A 17,108-nucleotide genomic window follows, 5' to 3' on the forward strand; every position below is an offset into this window, starting at 1 on the left:
CCTTGTTTCCCTTTCAGTGGTTAGAAATGTGTGATTTTGCACTTTAAGACAGCAGCAAGCTTCTGTGTCAGCTTGTTACATCTCTCTGTTCGCGCAAAGCTCTTTGGAAGTTTGTTTTCTTGCATAAATCTGCAACATAGGCACTCACATATGCAGCAATTTTCTGGCTGCATTTCTACTGAAACCCAAAGACAGAGCAGCAGCTGAAGTAACCATGAAATCACAGAGAATACTGTGAATATATATAAAGACTTTCAAATGAGAGCTTTTTTATCGTTCTTAATGTAAAGTTGGCAAAAAGTTTCATTTAAAAATGTCATTTGACTGCTTCCCCATATAAACGTGTCCCACTTTGTCCCACACAAACACTGTTTGTCCCACATTGGGATGTGGTCACCCTATAAAAATATATATCCAAGTTTCTAAAATTTAGGATTGGAAGACGTTCAGACATGAAACTGTAGGTAAACCCAGGTGTTACTAATGGTGTTGATTAAAGCTCTGCACCTAACAGGACTTTGATTAATGTCATTAGCAGCACCTGTAACACCTACGGTGGCTACTGTGTCTTTTGTGTCACACTGGTTGTAAGTTTTGCTGCTTACAGAGGCACTTTTTAGCATTTATTTTTAAAATAGATGATTATTATTACCATTGTGTTTATGTTTTTCATATATAAATATAGATCTCCAACAAAATAAAAATTCATCTCAAACAAATTGCAGAATGTATCTTTAGTTTGTCTTCAAAGCTAATATTTGTAATGGAAATCTTTGCCTGTTTTAATGGTTTTTGTGTCCTTTAATTCAACAGACCAAAACCAATTTGTGGCTCCACATGTCTGAACATGTACTGGCAAGATAAAAACAAAACAAAACAAAAAAATCCAGGTAAAAAAACCTTCATTTTCTTATTCGGGTTTCGGGTAATCAGGATCGTCCACTACCAGAACGACTCTATTGATATGAAAATTGGCCACTTTAAGGAACTTGCTGTGCCCAGGCGTAACTCTGAGCTGCTGTCCAAACATGTCTGTTTCTTTAATGAACTTTCATCAATAATCTGTATCTGTTATATTTGTAAGTTAGATTTTAGGATTATTTTTTTTAGTTTTTACAAACTAAATATGGGAAATTAAATGGGTTTTTTTTTAGAAAAAAAAGACGCACAAAAAACACAAACAGCTAATGTTACAAGTTTTTTTGTTTGTCTTTGTTTTTCGTTGCTCATAGTTACTTCATTTTTAATTCCTGTATAGAATTTTCTAAGACATTTTTTGCACTTTTAAACTACAGGGGGAGTCAAATTTGTAGTTTTCTGGTGGTTTTGTTTGCAGCTTCTCTGAGAGTCTGTACAGTTTACGTTTGCCTCCAGAATTCTGTTCATGTTGCAAATATTTTGTGGATAAAAGTCAGAAATTGCTTGTAAATATATTAAAACTTTGACAGGCTTTAATGAAGTTACTTCACAGTGCATTATCTAGTGTGGCAGTCAGTGGAAAGAAGGGGGTGTATGCAGAGGAGGAAGGAGGAGGGCAGTGGGAGGGTGCGAGTTGGGTGGGGGTATATAAATGGAAGCAGAATTCACATACAGCAACAGACTTGAGAGTGCTGTCAGCTGCTGTGAACCAAGTCTTTTTTTTTTCACCCCGCTCTCAAATTTTTTTTAACATAAGGATAAGAAAAGAGGAAAGGGTGAATATGGAGACAACTGTGGGCTACGAGTACTACGAGGACTACGAGGAGCCAGACAACTCCTCAATGTGTGACTACTCAGAGTGGACGCCATCGTACTCTGTCATCCCAGTACTCTACATGCTCATTTTCATCCTCGGCCTCTCTGGAAATGGAGTGGTCATCTTCACCGTGTGGAGATCACAAGGCAAACGGCGAGCTGCCGACGTCTACATCGGAAATCTGGCCCTGGCCGACCTCACCTTTGTAGTCTCGCTACCTCTCTGGGCTGTTTACACAGCCATGGGTTACCACTGGCCCTTCGGAGTGGCTCTGTGCAAGATAAGCAGCTACGTGGTGCTGCTCAACATGTACGCCAGCGTCTTCTGCCTCACCTGCATGAGCTTTGATCGCTACCTAGCCATCGTCCACTCCTTATCCAGCAACCAGCTGCGCAGCCGGGCTCAGATGCAAGGCTCCCTGATAGCCATCTGGCTGTTGTCTGTTATACTGGCCGCTCCGACTCTCGTCTTCCGCACCACCAAGTACGATGCAGAAACCAACCGCACATCCTGTGCCATGGACTTCAGTTTGGTGACACAGAAACAGGAGAACCTGTGGATTGCCGGCCTCAGCATCTCCTCCTCCGCTCTGGGCTTTCTTCTACCTTTCATGGCAATGATGGTGTGCTACGGCTTCATCGGCTGCACGATCAACCGCCACTTCAACACCCTGCGCAAAGAAGACCAGCGCAAGAGACGCCTGCTGAAGATCATCACCACACTGGTAGTGGTGTTTGCTGCCTGCTGGATGCCCTTCCACATCCTGAAGAGCGCTGATGCACTCTCCTACCTGGACTTGTTTCCCGCCACTTGTGATTTCCTGCGTTTCCTCCTGCTGGCTCATCCCTACGCCACCTGCCTCGCTTATGTCAACAGCTGCCTCAACCCCTTCCTTTACGCCTTCTTTGACCTGCGCTTCAGATCCCAGTGCTTGTGCCTACTTAATCTGAAGAAGTTCCTGCATGCGAGCCCGGCCAGCTCCCTGTCCTTGCAGAAGACAGAGATTCAGTCTCTACCCACAAAGGTGTGACTATGGATTAACACCCAGAGGCACGCTGGGGTCAAAATGAACACTGCAGAACAATGTAGGTGAATCAAAAGTTTCCAGTACTGAGTGCTTGTTTATGGTTCAGCAGCAGCCAGTTTCGGGGTGTAACCTTTGCTTTTCACTCTGGACTATTGACTGAAGACTTATGGTTTTGGTGTCTGACAGCACCAAAACCCCAGACTTTTTTTTTTTTCAGCAGGCACTGAAACTGAGCTACATAAGGAAACATAAGAGAGACTCATTTAAAAATAAGGGGAATGTACTTTTATTAAGACTGATATACTCATCAGTTCGTCTTCTCCTGTGGACTTTCTGCAAAAGTACTGAGCTATGAAGTCTGAAATCATGTCCTCAAGTCATGGGAAACTATTAGGTTGATTATGATCATGCAATTTCCCTCTCTCATTACTGTTTTTTATTAATAAACTCTTGAGGTGGAGGTGTGACATATTAGAAACTGTGCTCTTGAGATCTGTCTTGACTGATCAGTATCTGCACCACAGCCAGCAGGACTACGTCTGTGTGTGTGTGAGAAGGGTGTAAGTTAGTCAGTAAGAGGTGTTTGAGTCTGATAAGAGTAGCGTAAGAGGTGTGTGTGTGTGTGTGTGTGTGTGTGTGTGTGTGTGTGTGTGTGTGTGTGTGTGTGTGTGTGTGTGTGTGTGTGTGTGGGTTGGGGGGGTGGACAGACCAGACAGACAGATGGCAGCTGACAAATGTTTTCTAGCTGCGGAAAGCCCCAATTAAAAGGTGACTGTATCGACAGCCTCTGATGTTTCTGCCTTTGAATATGAATGAATTTGTTCCCTGGTAACAACATGAAACCCATTTTTCTGAATATACACTATTTTTTGAATTCATGTCTATGATTTGTAATTAAAAGCCGGTGTTTTGAAGAGGAAAAAACCCAGTCTCTCTCGATCTCTCTCACTTTGTTATACCCTGCTGTGATATCTTGTGGAATGTATTTTCTCCAATCCAGTGAATACGCGTCTTCCTGTTTGGTGAGTTGCTCAGAGGAGGCAGCCTTCCCTCCTATTGTGTTTCGGGGGGCCGAAATCAAAGCGTACAGTATGTCTGGAGGAAATGCACGTTGGACTTCTGTTTCCCTCTTCAGGCGTGTTTGTTTCTTCTCTTACAGTTCCCCCCAAATTAATCAGTGAGCACAAACGGGATCAACCACACAGAATTCGGCTTTGTCCCAGACAGAGTCGTAAGTGTTAATTACCAAAACTTCACTTGTAATCCGCGCTGCTGTGTATCCCAAATGCATCTGAATTATTTTGGTAGATATCAATATTAATGTGATAGCACACTGAGCTTTAATTCAGATAACCAATTCGGACTCTAATGAGCTTTTTACAGGATAAATTCAGTGACAGCGGGGAGACTTGGGGATTGGATTAATCCTGGGTTACTAATTTGCAGTGGACTTGCCGTCTCTTTGTAAAACCTTAGATGAAGCAGAGCTTTGTCTAAATCAGTTAAGACTGAACACCACATTTAAAGGTGACACTGTTGGAAATTATAGTAAAAACTGGGAGCAGGATTTCCTTTAGCCTTGAGCTCTTACTTCAAAATATACCTACTATACTCTTCTATATAGCACAGAAACCCATACAGTACAGCACAGTACAACCTTTGTAGTGATATTTCTCTCATATATAACTGCATGAACCCCAAACTCAGTTTCTTGCCTTTTTAAAAATCTTTACTATGGTAATATAGCAGCTTTGTTGCAGCAAAACCTTTGGAGAGGAACTGAGACAGATCTTAATTGCTATATTAGTTGCAGATGCATTCACACCAGTCAATATCTAAACATTAAATAATAAAATACAGCCACAAAACCACTAAATTAATGATTTTAACTTAAACATTTACATTCCCATGAGTTTTGGCACTCATCACAAGTAAAATACCATATTACACTGTAAAAATTCTCAGGTCACAAACATGTGACTGTTTTTTTTTTTGGCTAAATGTGACCAAATTGAATTTCTTGTAGGAGGAAAACTTCAGCTTTGAATTCAGTTTGGGAAAGTCGAAAAAGTCTTTGTTATGAAAAAGAAGGAACTTAAACAGCTGCAGCCACACTCGCTCTGCCTTCTCAGTCACAGTCTCAGTTCTCTTTAATCTCTTCTGAGCCACGACACACACACACACACACACACACACACACACACACACACACACACACAGACATGCAAGAAAAATCTTTATCCGAATTTAGTCTAGAGGACATAAACATCTTGAACTTTTTGTCAATTTTCAGTTTTCACATTTTCAAACTGGGACAAACATTCAGGTGCAAATTAAATAAGGACAAACTATGTACTCGAGCCAGTGCAGCTAAATGTTTCTAAGTGAAACGGCGTACAATTTCAAAATCCCATGCAATGGCTATTTCTTTTTTTTTTTTTTAACAAGATGGCCAGTCACATTATCCTCCACAGCATCAAAGTGAAACATAATCTGCTCAGATTATTTTCATGGGTTTCCAGGATTTATGAAGCTCACATGTTCATGTTACAGATTTGCTAAACTACACCAGAGAAAAGAGAATTACTCCCTTTGATTGTGTGACTGACATGACTATTCAGGACTTACACCAATGTTTTCATTCTCCTGTAATTACAATGAGTGTGAGTTAAGCATGTCTAGACTGGAAGCAGGCTTGCCGCAGGGAATCCCGAGAGCAGAAACAGCCTTCAGTTCCCACTCAAATGAATCATATACAACTAGGACAGTATGTTCTAGGATAAACACAAACATGGAGTTATTTGGGGGGTTTTAAAGAGAAAACCTGACAATTAGCACGGCTTTCTGTTGGTAACTTCTGCAGCTGAAAGGTGCAGTCAAGCCTGCGCAAAGATGGACAGTAGCTGTCCTATCTGGGAAAAAAACAATCAAAGCTGTGGTGTATAAAATAAATTACCACTAATTATGTATGTCCATAACCATACATGCCTATGTGCTACCAAGAAGATGAAAACCAGCCAATGAGTCATTCAGCGGTTTTAATGAGAAGAATTTCTTTGCCCTTAAGTCCTGAAAGCAGTCTGAATTTAGTTTAGTTTCACTTCAGACTATATCATCAGACAAATCATCAGACATGTAATGACCTAAATATTTAATTGGAGTACACACTTTAAGAGAGAATTCAGGAATGGCTCAATTCTGGTCCTCCTTACTTTTGTCAATAAAAATATTCCTCTTCTTGCCATTATAATGAATATCAAACTCTAGACCACATTCATAGCATGCCCTCAATAATTGTTGAAGGCCAGCACTATACGGTATTACCAACTACACAACCTGTTACACAGTCATCTAACAGCTTTCACAAATCACCCATATAAACATTAAACAAGAGAGTAGGCAGAATACTCCCCTGTCTAAGCCCGTTCCTCACATAAAAGGGGGCAGACACACAGTAACCCCATTTTATGTGCATGGACTGATGGGCATACCAGAAGGACAGAATTCTTACCAAAGATTTAGGAACCCCTCTGTTGTATAACTTATAAAATTGCTTTCCATGACTTTATTACGCACACCCCGCTTTGCAGTTATTATTTGTAAAAATGTTTGGAATCATGTATGATTTTCGTTCCACTTCTCACGTGTACACCACTTTGTGTTGGTCTTTCACGTGGAATTCCAATAAAATTGATTCACGTTTGTGGCTGTAATGTGACAAAATGTGGAAAAGTTCAAGGAGGCCGAATACTTTTGCAAGCCACTGTATGTGTAGCTATTATCAGGCAAAAATACTTTCCTAGAGAGAATCAAGCCAGTATCCAAGCAGCACTGCAGTAAATGATTTGCAAATTAAGATCTATCATCAGACATCTGCATTCAATGGATACACAAGTGGAGTCAATGTCCTGAATGAAAGACATTCAGGACATAGGACAGTCTATTAGGACACCTAACCTCATTCTGGGGACACTCATAGGGCACATATACATTAAGAATAGTAAACTTTCTATCTCGGCCAATAATCTCAATTCCTATAGCCCAATCAAATTTCACCAGCTGATCATACATCTTGTATGGCATAGAGATACCCCCACGAACCACCCTGGAGCTCAGATCAGCGGTAGATTCACCAACGCCATGAAAGTCTTTGTGCAAACAATTCGTTTTTTCCAGATCTTGCTTAGATAGAAACGTTTCCTGGGCACACAATCTATTACAGGACGCTAAGAGTTTATCCATTAAAAGAGACAATATTAATACTCATTTATCTCACCGTGTCATGTGCACCCCACTGAAAGCTGCCGCCCTGTGCTGCTTCAGAATCAGTGTTTGACTCAGTGCGCTGCCGCTGCACCCCAATCCTCCCTGTGGCAGTGACTCCGCTGCCTCTGCTCTTCTTAGGCCTACGAGCCTCAAAATAGCGGCGGACATAAATACATATCCTTTACGTCATCACATTCAGCAGTAACATGAAATGATGCTAATCATTTGTGGGTTGTGTCAATTTTCCGACATGTCACGGACTTACCTAGCTTCTCAGTCAGATAGGAGCGCAGAGTTTCAGCGTCGAGATCGGGGGAAAGCCATATTGCAAACACACAGTTTGGTTTTAACCACAACGATCTTGTCATAACTGGGGTCATGCAGTGACAATCATGTTGTTGCACGTTTTTTTTAACGGATATTACGGTACGAAATATTAGCAATTCATACATTTAGAATTCTTTCACTACACATTGAAAATAAAAATAAAAATTACAAATTCTGTAAGAGTTGACAATATATTTCTGAAGCATTGTCTTCTCACTATCCTGTACATTTCTATTCAACCTGACCTTATCCCCAACTAAAAGAAAATTGCAGTACTGCATTTCTGATATTGTGTATTTTTAAAATGTTATTACAGGAAACTGTTAGAGGCGACACAAATATTTCACTGGATTCTTACTCTAGATCACCCTCACTCTTCCTCTTCCGGCTCACAGCTCTCTGAACTGTAAGGTTTCACAGAAAATTATACATAGAGAGATAGACAGATACTGTACTGATCCTGTCACATAATGAAGTTATTATACACTTTTACAGAGAGAACCATAGAAAGGTTTCTCTAAGTGTTCTTCGTGGTTGAATCAGTTAGAGGGAGAAGGAGCTCTGCTGCTTCACAAAGGTGGATTGGAGCAGGTGTGACGGGTTGTCCATGATGGAGAGCAGTTTGTTCAGTGACCTCTGACCCTCACTCACTCAGACGCCTCCAAATTCTCACCAGTGCTTCTTCTAACCTTGCAGATTAATTTGTTCTTCTTTTTGGCATCCCTGGCACTGATGCTGCTCCTGCTTACTTTAGAGCTTGTGCACAGCATCACTGCTGGTCCTCCAGTCTAATCTGTCATTCAGGTGAACTCTGATTTCCACCCACAGTACCTTACTTCAGTTGGGATCAGTGGATGGAGGGAATCAGTACTGCATCAGTACAAATTGTTCGACCCTATAAACCTGAAATCTGTGTGGAACAGCTGATCTGTACGGTGTGCAGAAGAAGACAAAACATTATTTACCGTCCCAGTTACTATGTTACTGCTCCTTGTGGATGAGTGTGTGCATCACTTAGTTTTAATAGCACACTGCAACACTCAGGCATCAGTCTAACACAGTAACACTTTTACTTGTTACAACTTCAGCAGAAAGAAGTTGCTCATCGTATGCACTGCTGAGAAAAAGAAGCTCATTTTATTCATTTCTGCTGTTTTATGAAAACAGTGTTATTGAGGAACAATAAGTGGGGTTCGCTCTAAACACTCCACGTAAAGACTCAGTCAAGCGTTTTATGACAGAGCCAAAGTTTTAGCACTGCGCAACAGCTTTGAGCCACCCATGCAAAGTGCTGATTACACACTCGTTCTGATATCATCTCCCCACTTCTAAAAATACACTCTCCTAGCAGCAGCTATCACAACCACATTAGGCATGAACACAGGATTTTGTGTGCATCTTTAAATATTCTTCCCCTGAAAGTGGAAGTTAAAGACTGTTAAAAACTGTTAAAAACTGTCAGTCACAAAACAGACGCTGTTCCTCTTTATCAACTTAAGTAGCGTTTTTAATGTTGAAAGAAGGCTTGCAGCTGCTGACGTTAGTAGATCTGGTCCTAAATGTCCCTCCTCCTTTAAAATGCCAGCCTTTGTTATGATTATATTTTTTAAAGGCTGCTTTTGTTTATAAGACCTCCATACAACTATACTGTCAACACGTTTTGGCAGGTTTTGTAGTCATGTTCTGCATATTTTAGTTTCAACATGGAAAGCATCCGGCTTCATGTTGTTAAGGAGAGACTAGAGTATGGCTGTTCCAATTCTTAGCACACGGCTCTTCTCTTTTCCTAAGTCCTTAGCAATTCTCCTACTCACTTTTCCTTTTCTTTACAATGGCATTTTCATTGAGGTTAAGGAAATGAGGTTAGGAATAAGAGGTAGGCGGTACTTTTGGTACTTGGTCAAGACAACCAAGCATCAAAATGGGGACTAAAGATGATTTCAGTACTTTGAATGAGGCATAGTTCTTGGTGTCAGATAGGCTGGTCTGAGTATTTCAGAAACTGCTGATGTACTGGGAATTTCCCCACACAGCTATTTCTAGGGTTTACTGAAAATGGTCCAAAAAAAAAGAGAAATTATCCAGTAAACGGCAATTCTCTGATTGAAAATACTTGGGTGAGGTCAGACATCAGAGGAGAGCTACAATGCGGATAGGAAGTCAACAGTAACTCAAATAACTGTACATTATAACCAAGGTATGCAGAAGAGCATCTCTAAACACACAGCATCTCAAACTATGAAGTACAAGACCACACCGGGTGTCACTCCTGTCACCTAAGAACAGGAAAGTGAGGTTACAGTTTGCAGTGTGTCACCAAAAGTGGACAACAAAAGGTTAGAAAAATGTTGCCTGGCCTCATGAGCCTCAATTTGTGCTACAATATTCGAATGATAAGCAAAATTTTGCATAAATAAAATTAAAGCATGGATCCATCGTGTCTTGCACCCATCTTGGGATGTCTGCTTCCAGCTGGGTAACATTCCATGTTACAAAGTTCTAATAATCTCAAATTAGCTTCTTGAACATGACGATGATTTTACTCTACTCAAATGGCCTCCACAGTCACCGGATCTCAATCCAAATGAGAACCTTTGGAATGATATTGAACTGGAGATTCCCATCATGGATCTGCAGCGGACAAATTTGCAGGAACTGTGCGATCCTGTCATGTCAGTGTTGACCAAAATCTATCAGGGTATGTTTCCATCACCTTGTTGAATCTGTGCCATGAAGAATTAAATCAGTTTTGTTACTAAAAAGGGCTCCAAGCTGTTATTAGCAAGGTGTATCTTATATAGTGTCCGCGTGTACAATTTATAATTATTATAAACACTTTTTTTTCACAATAGTTCAAATATTCACTTCACGGTTTTTTCTTTCTTCCTTACCATCATTGACCTTAGAGGCGACCTCTAAATGCAGAGAAAACACAACCCTGTGAAAATATCCAACCCCGGTCCATCAGCACACTGGGTCAGCTCTTTATCAAGTAAATGCAAATTGCTTCCTTAATGGAAAAGTAAGAAGATTTTCAACCGATTCATTGTCATATAAATGGGTGACAAACAGCTATTGTGTTGCTTTAAAAATCAGACAGTCTGTGTGCTACAAACACGTGTCCAAGTGTCATAAATCAGAACCCAATAATTCAGGTCAAGCAGAAAATAGTCAAAGGAAGTGTGCACACATTTCTCCTTGAGCCTAACAATAGCATCTTAGCAGCCCAGCCACTAAACCGGACCTTGAGCCTGGTCTTGCCATAGTGTGGTAGGATGAGATGCTGACCCCTGGAGAGTCTTGGAAGACCCTCAGCTTCCTGCCACCCGGTATTCCAGATCTCCTCCCTGTACTGTCCCGAGAGATTAACAGACCCCATGGACAGGATAGGAGTCAGCAGGCCTAGCAGGAAGAGTAAAGGGAGGGTAGGCAAGGTAGGAGTTCCTGCACTGGGATATCCTGTCATTCAGAAGCATCTCTCTGCATTCAGTGCCCTGTGCAAGACCTGAAAGCTCCACCTGAGGCCTGCCTGCTTTACACACTCTCCTGCAGTTTATTTTTAAGGAAGCAGACACATAATGTGAAAAGTTACTTTCTCTGATAGCATGTGTGACAATAAAGCAGTACTACATTGAAGGCAACATAGTTTACAATAGAGTAAGCTGCAGATGTGAGACTTGAAGTGGCAAATCTGACGTGTCCCTCTTCTCTGTCTCTCCTGAGATGGCATTTCAAAAGCATTCACACAAGACAGCTATCGCTAGTGGAGACACGTCTTTTCCGAAAGAGCGGAAGTGCCCAAGCTTTGGGAGACTCCGGATCTTGGGTTATGTGAGTCTCAGAGGAGATCATCCTCTTCAACGAGCACAAAGTGTCCCTTCATTCTCTCCTCTATCCTCTCCATTGTGCATCCTTCCCTCTCTCGGGCCTAAATGGAGGCACTGTCGCCCACAGTGCAGCACTGAGCCAGTTCAGAGGCTCAGCTGCACTGACTTGAGCATTACAAGCGCTACAGGTAACGGTTGATGAGCATCAAATCGAAAAAGAACTTACATCAGAGCAACATCCAGAGAGGCTATGTGCTGCAGCTTTAATTTGTTTCATTAATGAGGTGAAGATCACAAACCTTTAATACTCCCAACAAATTCATTTGTAGAGCGAAAACAAAATCAGAGTTTCCAGCTGTCGCATGTTGTTGTAGCCACACACTGGAGCGACTCTTTCCCAACAATCCACTACCACACACAGTATGTTTGTGCTTCTGTGTGTTCTGACTCATTTTACATGTTGTGTGGACATAAATCTGTTTATACAAACAGGTTTTTGTTTACGCAGTCACACTGACGCGACCCTGCTTCCTTTTGGAGACAAAAAAAGCCAGTCGATTATTGTAAATCATTCGATTTTAGGTTGAAGACTTGGTTTAAGGTTAAGCTAAGGCTTAAAATAAGTTAAGGGCTGATTCTGGGGTGCAGACATGTCTTAAGGCTAAAATAAATACTCTACTTTGAGTAATATTGAGTGAACATTGCGATTTTTGTGTGTTTTTAACAGAAGATTCCACACAGCACTTTTACATTGAACCACCTTCTTTCATATCCAGTTGTTGAGCTTAAATTTAAGGTGAGCACAGTGAAACTTTCTCCTTTCAGATGAATTGCTGGGTTAAATTCTGCACATGCATCATTTTGCCCGGCAAGGCTTAAACATCTGAGGTCAAAGGTCAAAGCTTCAGCGACACTTATAGTATAAAGAACAGTTTTGTTACTTCTTTATACTCTTTATACTACAAGTGTTACTGGAGCTTCAACCTCTTCAGACCTTGTTTGTCTCCATGCAGTTTGGATATGGTAAATGGTAAATGGCCTGTATTTATATAGCGCTTTACTAGTCCCTAAGGACCCCAAAGCGCTTTACATATCCAGTCATCCACCCATTCACGCACACATTCACACACTGGTGATGGCAAGCTACATTGTAGCCACAGCCACCCTGGGGCGCACTGACAGAGGCGATAGTAGGTGAAGTTTGCCAGAAGTCTCTGTTCTGTCTTTAAAAAGGCACTTCTGACTTAACTATGCAGCAACTTAGTAATACGTTTCAAAGTGTGATGACCCCTTAGGCACTGGGTGTCTCTGGGTTGTTGTTCTGCAGGGGCTCACTGAGGAGCCCACACCAGATTTTGGCTCGGACCAGCTTGGCTACAACGTGATTTCTCGGATATCCTTTGCTCTCTGCACACTCCCACACTTCCATGCGTGCTTTACTCTAATGACCTACTGACAAACATGTTCTCTTTATTTAATTATGTTTTGTAAATAAATGATCATTTCCTGTGTTACAAGTTTCCCTCATTTCATCACACTCTATGAGTCAAGCTGTGATTCTGTGATAAGCGATTGATATGAGCATAAAGGGCCTCTGCATCTAGTCTGTGGACAAGCATCAAATTGCATCAACCCCTGATGTTCTTAGTGTTTAATTGATCTGCTGCTACTTCTGTTTTAATTTAAATTGTTAGTGTGATGGCGGCTTCATTAGCAAAAAGTCAATTTTGATTTGTGTCTTCATAAATTTGGCTGAGATAACCTGAATCAGAGACGTTATGAGAGAGGAAAATGAAGATATGGCCCTGAGTTTAAATCTGCTGCAGAAAGTATAATTTGGGGGGTGGGGGGTATAACATCAAAATAACTACAAAAATAAGTGCCCACAGGCATTTCCCATTGTCTGCCAGTTGCAGATGCTTTCTTTTGGAAAGATTGCAACTAAGATTTGATAAAAACAACTTAAGATGTTACACTGAATGAAATAAGGGTGATAAAGACGATTGTTCCACATATATTTGGGTTTTTTTTTTGCATTGGTTCTTCAGTTCGCTGCCTGTGAGGTCATTTTATGCAAGAGCAGATATGAAGTTGGCCTGTGAGGCTGCTATTAGTGACTTATAATTCTTTCATTTTTGGAAAAGGAAGGAATGTTAGTGCTATAGGTTGACAGTTTTGTTTCTTATGAACTTCATTTCATGAGTTGTGCAAACTTACAACTGTACATTTTGAGGAAGATTTCTTCTGCTTAGCTCAATTCACTTTGAAATCTGTGTACTTAAGGCAAACTAGAAAAGATTATTGACGTCAGCCAAACTGTGAGTGATTTCTTTTTACAGTGTAGTCTCTCAGTAAAATGACTTCCCTGTGATCCTGTCTGCAGCTGACAAACTGAAGTGGTGCTTCTGAATAAAGAATCTTCATTCATGCTTCAGGCCCTGCTCTACAGCGAGATACAGTCGGGCAGCTTTCAGGCAGCTGGAACAGTTGTTTCTCTGTTCAAGGTTTAGTCATAGTTATGGACATAAAATCAAACTTCAAAACAACGTGCAAAGTCATGTGGCAAAGCTTTTATCAGGGCACAGTGGAGTTTGAGCGCTGTACCTCCGGACAGGTGCGATGATGAAAGTAGGCTGAGGCACAGAAACCCAAAGAGAAGGGGGATGAATACTGAGTGGCGCCTTAGTTCATCTTGATATAACCTGCAACGTGGTTCCTGAAAGTGACTCCTGAGATTTGTTTTTCGCATTTTTAAAAGGCAGTAATTGGGGTGACCTCCTTATGTGTCACGTGAGACTGTCTGGTTCCTATTCAACACAAGTGCAAAGAGGATTGTGGCAGACAGACTAGCAGATAATGGAAAAGGAGAGAAATGTATGAAGGCCAATGCATGACAATGCTCATTATTTGCCTTGTGAAGAAGCTGGAAACATTGCACTGAAATACAATACAATATATCTGTCTTCACATGATGAGGGGCAGACCTGTAACCTGCTTAGTTTATTTATTTTTATCTGCATGTTACACTACGTTACCTTAATCCCAGACAAACATATTCTCGATCCGACCTTCTTAGCAGCAATGCAAGTTATAATAAATATAATTTAAAAATAATCCCATTAAATGGCAGGCATTCACTTTCATAGTTAATGCTGCCATCTTGTGGTAACACAGGACATTATCTGTCCCCGGAACCTGTGTCTGTGCTCTTGCTAACTACGGACCTATTAAAAAGACGGACCGAATCCTGTTAGCGAAAGCTAAGCATTAGCTTCGCCTTTGTTTGTGTGTAGTAATGGTGTCCCGCAAACAGACGCGGGTGTGGAAGTACGTGAACGACGGCAGTTTGATGAAACTGAAATCATACCTACGGAAACACACGGATCTGGACGTGAACTTTTCCCAGGGTAAGAGGCAGAGGAGCCCGCTGCACCTGGCCTGCTGTCAGGGGGACGATGCTGTTCTGCGGCTTCTGCTGAAACACGGAGCCGATGTTCTCCAGAGGGACCGCAAAGGGGACACGGCACTACACGTCGCGGCCAATAGAGCTCTTAAACACGGAAAAACGGGTGAGGAGGACCTGGAGAATTAACATTAATAATTAAATAAATAGCTTTATCCGCTGCTAATTGTTAACTTTGTGTTTTTTGGGGGGCTCTTTCAGCGTTTGATGACCTGGTGGTGCCTCTGAGAAAGCGCTGCCCTGAAGCCCTAAACGTCCAAAACAGAGCCGGAGTCACACCGCAAGACCTGCTGAACTGGATGAAACATCCAGAGGTAAAAGTGAGCTGAAACTATGACTGAAACTTGTCTATCACTGCGTCTTTGAATCTATTAACTGAAACCGGAATAACCAAATCCCATCAAACTAAACATGGGACACAGAGGTGGGACAGCAAAGATATGAAGCATGTAACATGCAAGGAGGACAGGTGGTGAAAGTGGATGAGTTTAAATATCTGTGTTTAAACATCCAAAGCCTGACAGAGTGGAGGATGTGAAGGCTTTTACTGAGAGTAACCAGTGTCGACATGAAACATCATAGGGACAGCTCAGGTTGAGCTATTTGGAGACAAAGTTAGAGAAGCATGGCTGTTTTGGACATGTTCAGAGGAGAGATGGTGGATACACTGGACTAAAGATGTTGAGTATGGAGCTGCCATGCAGGAGGAAAAGAAGATCACAGAGGAGGTGTTGTCATGGAATTTGTTTGAGTCATGGGATTATAAATAGCTCAAAGCTACATGGTTCATAACATTACCCTAAGATTAGATTTGAGGAAATGCAGGGTGAGTGTGTGAGGGTTTCTGGCTCAGCACAGCCAGACCTCATTACTGATGAATTGGTGATGAGTTGGAATAAACTGAGCTCAGCTCTGCTGTGTTGGATTACCCATGTCACATTGATTTCCTGCGTCTTCAGTAATATTTACACTTTTCCCCTGACATTTATCGCAGGCTGAAGAAAACATGAGCCATCCACGTGAAGCAGACCCTGAGAAGGAATTCCTGGAGAAGCTGTTTGACGAATGCGAGGATGAATTTTATGAAACCTTTGGAGTATATGATGGTAAATCCTAAACATCACAGATGAATCTGAGTTTAACTCTCTCTCTCTGCTTGATAACACTGCTGTATTTGTTTCACAGCTGATGACTTTCTTCCCGTTGATGATGACGAGGAAGACTTTGGGGACTGGGCTGATCGCATCCGGAAGGAATACTATGATAAAAAACACACCCAGGCCCAGAGACTCGCGGCCTCATCTTCTGGGTGGAAAAGAAGCAAGAGTAAACGAGAGATGGAGGAAGAAGAGCGAAGCCGCAAGGAGCTGCACAAAAGGCTGCAGAAGGAGCACGAAGAATATCTGGCTCGTGCAGCTCGCAAAGAGGAGGAGACTCAGCGTGGCAAGAAGCGGCAGTACGATGAGAGGTGCGCGGCGACCTTTCAGGGTGGCGCCTCGGCAGGCAGCACGAAGCTGAGCTTCGGTGACATCCCCTGGCCGGCTCCGAGAGGTACGGTCCAGGAGATGATCGAGGTCATGCTGCATGGTGTGGACCGAAAGGACGTACCGGCGTTTCGCAAAGCGCTTCGAAAGCAGCAAGCGCTGTGGCACCCCGATAAATTCGCGCAGCGATGTGAAGCTCGATTGGAGGAGAAGGACAAACAGAAGATCCTGGATACAGTCACCGCTCTGTCACAGGAGCTCAACAGACTGGCTCAGAGTTTGAAGACTTGAAAATCACACCATGAACGTTATATGTGCTCTTCTTGAAATCCTGTATGTGTGAAAAGAACCACTGTCACCTATTTGTGTAGTACTAACACTACCAAACAGAGGACGCAAGCACCAGCTTTTATCTTGCAGGTGAATGAGCTCTGCTGAAAACAAGCAAAACTGCTGTGAGCTCATATCTGCATTTACAAACATTCAGAAGAGCCATTTATTCATATTGACTGATGCAACAATCCTATATGGAAAATGGAGCTCTAAAAAAATACAGTAATTGTAAATTGTATGTGTATCTAAAGACTAAGTTACCAGTTTTCAGTTTTCCATACAACATAACTCCAGGACTCAGGAGACACCTGTCCATAAGACTCTGAGGAGATCAAAAGATGCACAGTCATGACATGTTGGTTGGTTTGTTTTTCTGCCCATTTGATCAAAGAATAAACTTAATATATTGTTTTACTGTACAATAGAGTGCCTTAGTAGACACACATGGACACACTCGGCCACGTAATGTTTAGCACGTTTTCCTGGATCTTGTTTATTGTCTTTCTGCCTCCCCCACTGATGAGAACATGTCATATGGGTCATCAGAGCCAAGCAGCTTGTCTTTTCTTTTCCATAAATCTGACCTAGGGTCTGATTTCACAAATACTCTTCTGGAAGAATGGTCAAAAGTTCCTATAAACACACT

General features: G+C 41.8%; 2 protein-coding genes across 2 annotated transcripts; both read left to right on the forward strand.

Annotated features, from left to right (window-relative positions):
• The first annotated feature begins 524 nt into the window (after positions 1-524).
• LOC113025798 (apelin receptor B-like) lies at positions 525-3,686 on the forward strand. The gene is made up of 3 exons (XM_026173963.1): positions 525-587; positions 814-890; positions 1,676-3,686. The coding sequence occupies exon 3, from the start codon at positions 1,701-1,703 to the stop codon at positions 2,763-2,765; it is 1,065 nt and encodes a 354-aa protein (XP_026029748.1). The 5' UTR covers positions 525-587; positions 814-890; positions 1,676-1,700; the 3' UTR covers positions 2,766-3,686.
• A 10,709-nt stretch (positions 3,687-14,395) lies between these two features.
• Positions 14,396-16,881, forward strand: nfkbil1 (nuclear factor of kappa light polypeptide gene enhancer in B-cells inhibitor-like 1). The gene is made up of 4 exons (XM_026176929.1): positions 14,396-14,751; positions 14,847-14,959; positions 15,640-15,751; positions 15,831-16,881. The coding sequence occupies exons 1-4, from the start codon at positions 14,478-14,480 to the stop codon at positions 16,418-16,420; spliced, it is 1,089 nt and encodes a 362-aa protein (XP_026032714.1). The 5' UTR covers positions 14,396-14,477; the 3' UTR covers positions 16,421-16,881.
• Positions 16,882-17,108: the final 227 nt, after the last annotated feature.

Source organism: Astatotilapia calliptera, chromosome 7 (genome assembly GCF_900246225.1).
Source record: "Astatotilapia calliptera chromosome 7, fAstCal1.2, whole genome shotgun sequence".
Lineage (NCBI taxonomy): Eukaryota > Metazoa > Chordata > Actinopteri > Cichliformes > Cichlidae > Astatotilapia > Astatotilapia calliptera.

Excerpts from the sequence above, each read along its gene's own strand:
- nfkbil1 (XM_026176929.1), top strand. The coding sequence starts at position 14,478 with ATGGTGTCCCGCAAACAGACGCGGGTGTGGAAGTACGTGAACGACGGC. Across the intron at positions 14,752-14,846 it reads TCTTAAACACGGAAAAACGG|CGTTTGATGACCTGGTGGTG; the intron begins GTGAGGAGGACC and ends GGGCTCTTTCAG. Across the intron at positions 14,960-15,639 it reads ACTGGATGAAACATCCAGAG|GCTGAAGAAAACATGAGCCA; the intron begins GTAAAAGTGAGC and ends CATTTATCGCAG.
- LOC113025798 (XM_026173963.1), top strand. The coding sequence starts at position 1,701 with ATGGAGACAACTGTGGGCTACGAGTACTACGAGGACTACGAGGAGCCA.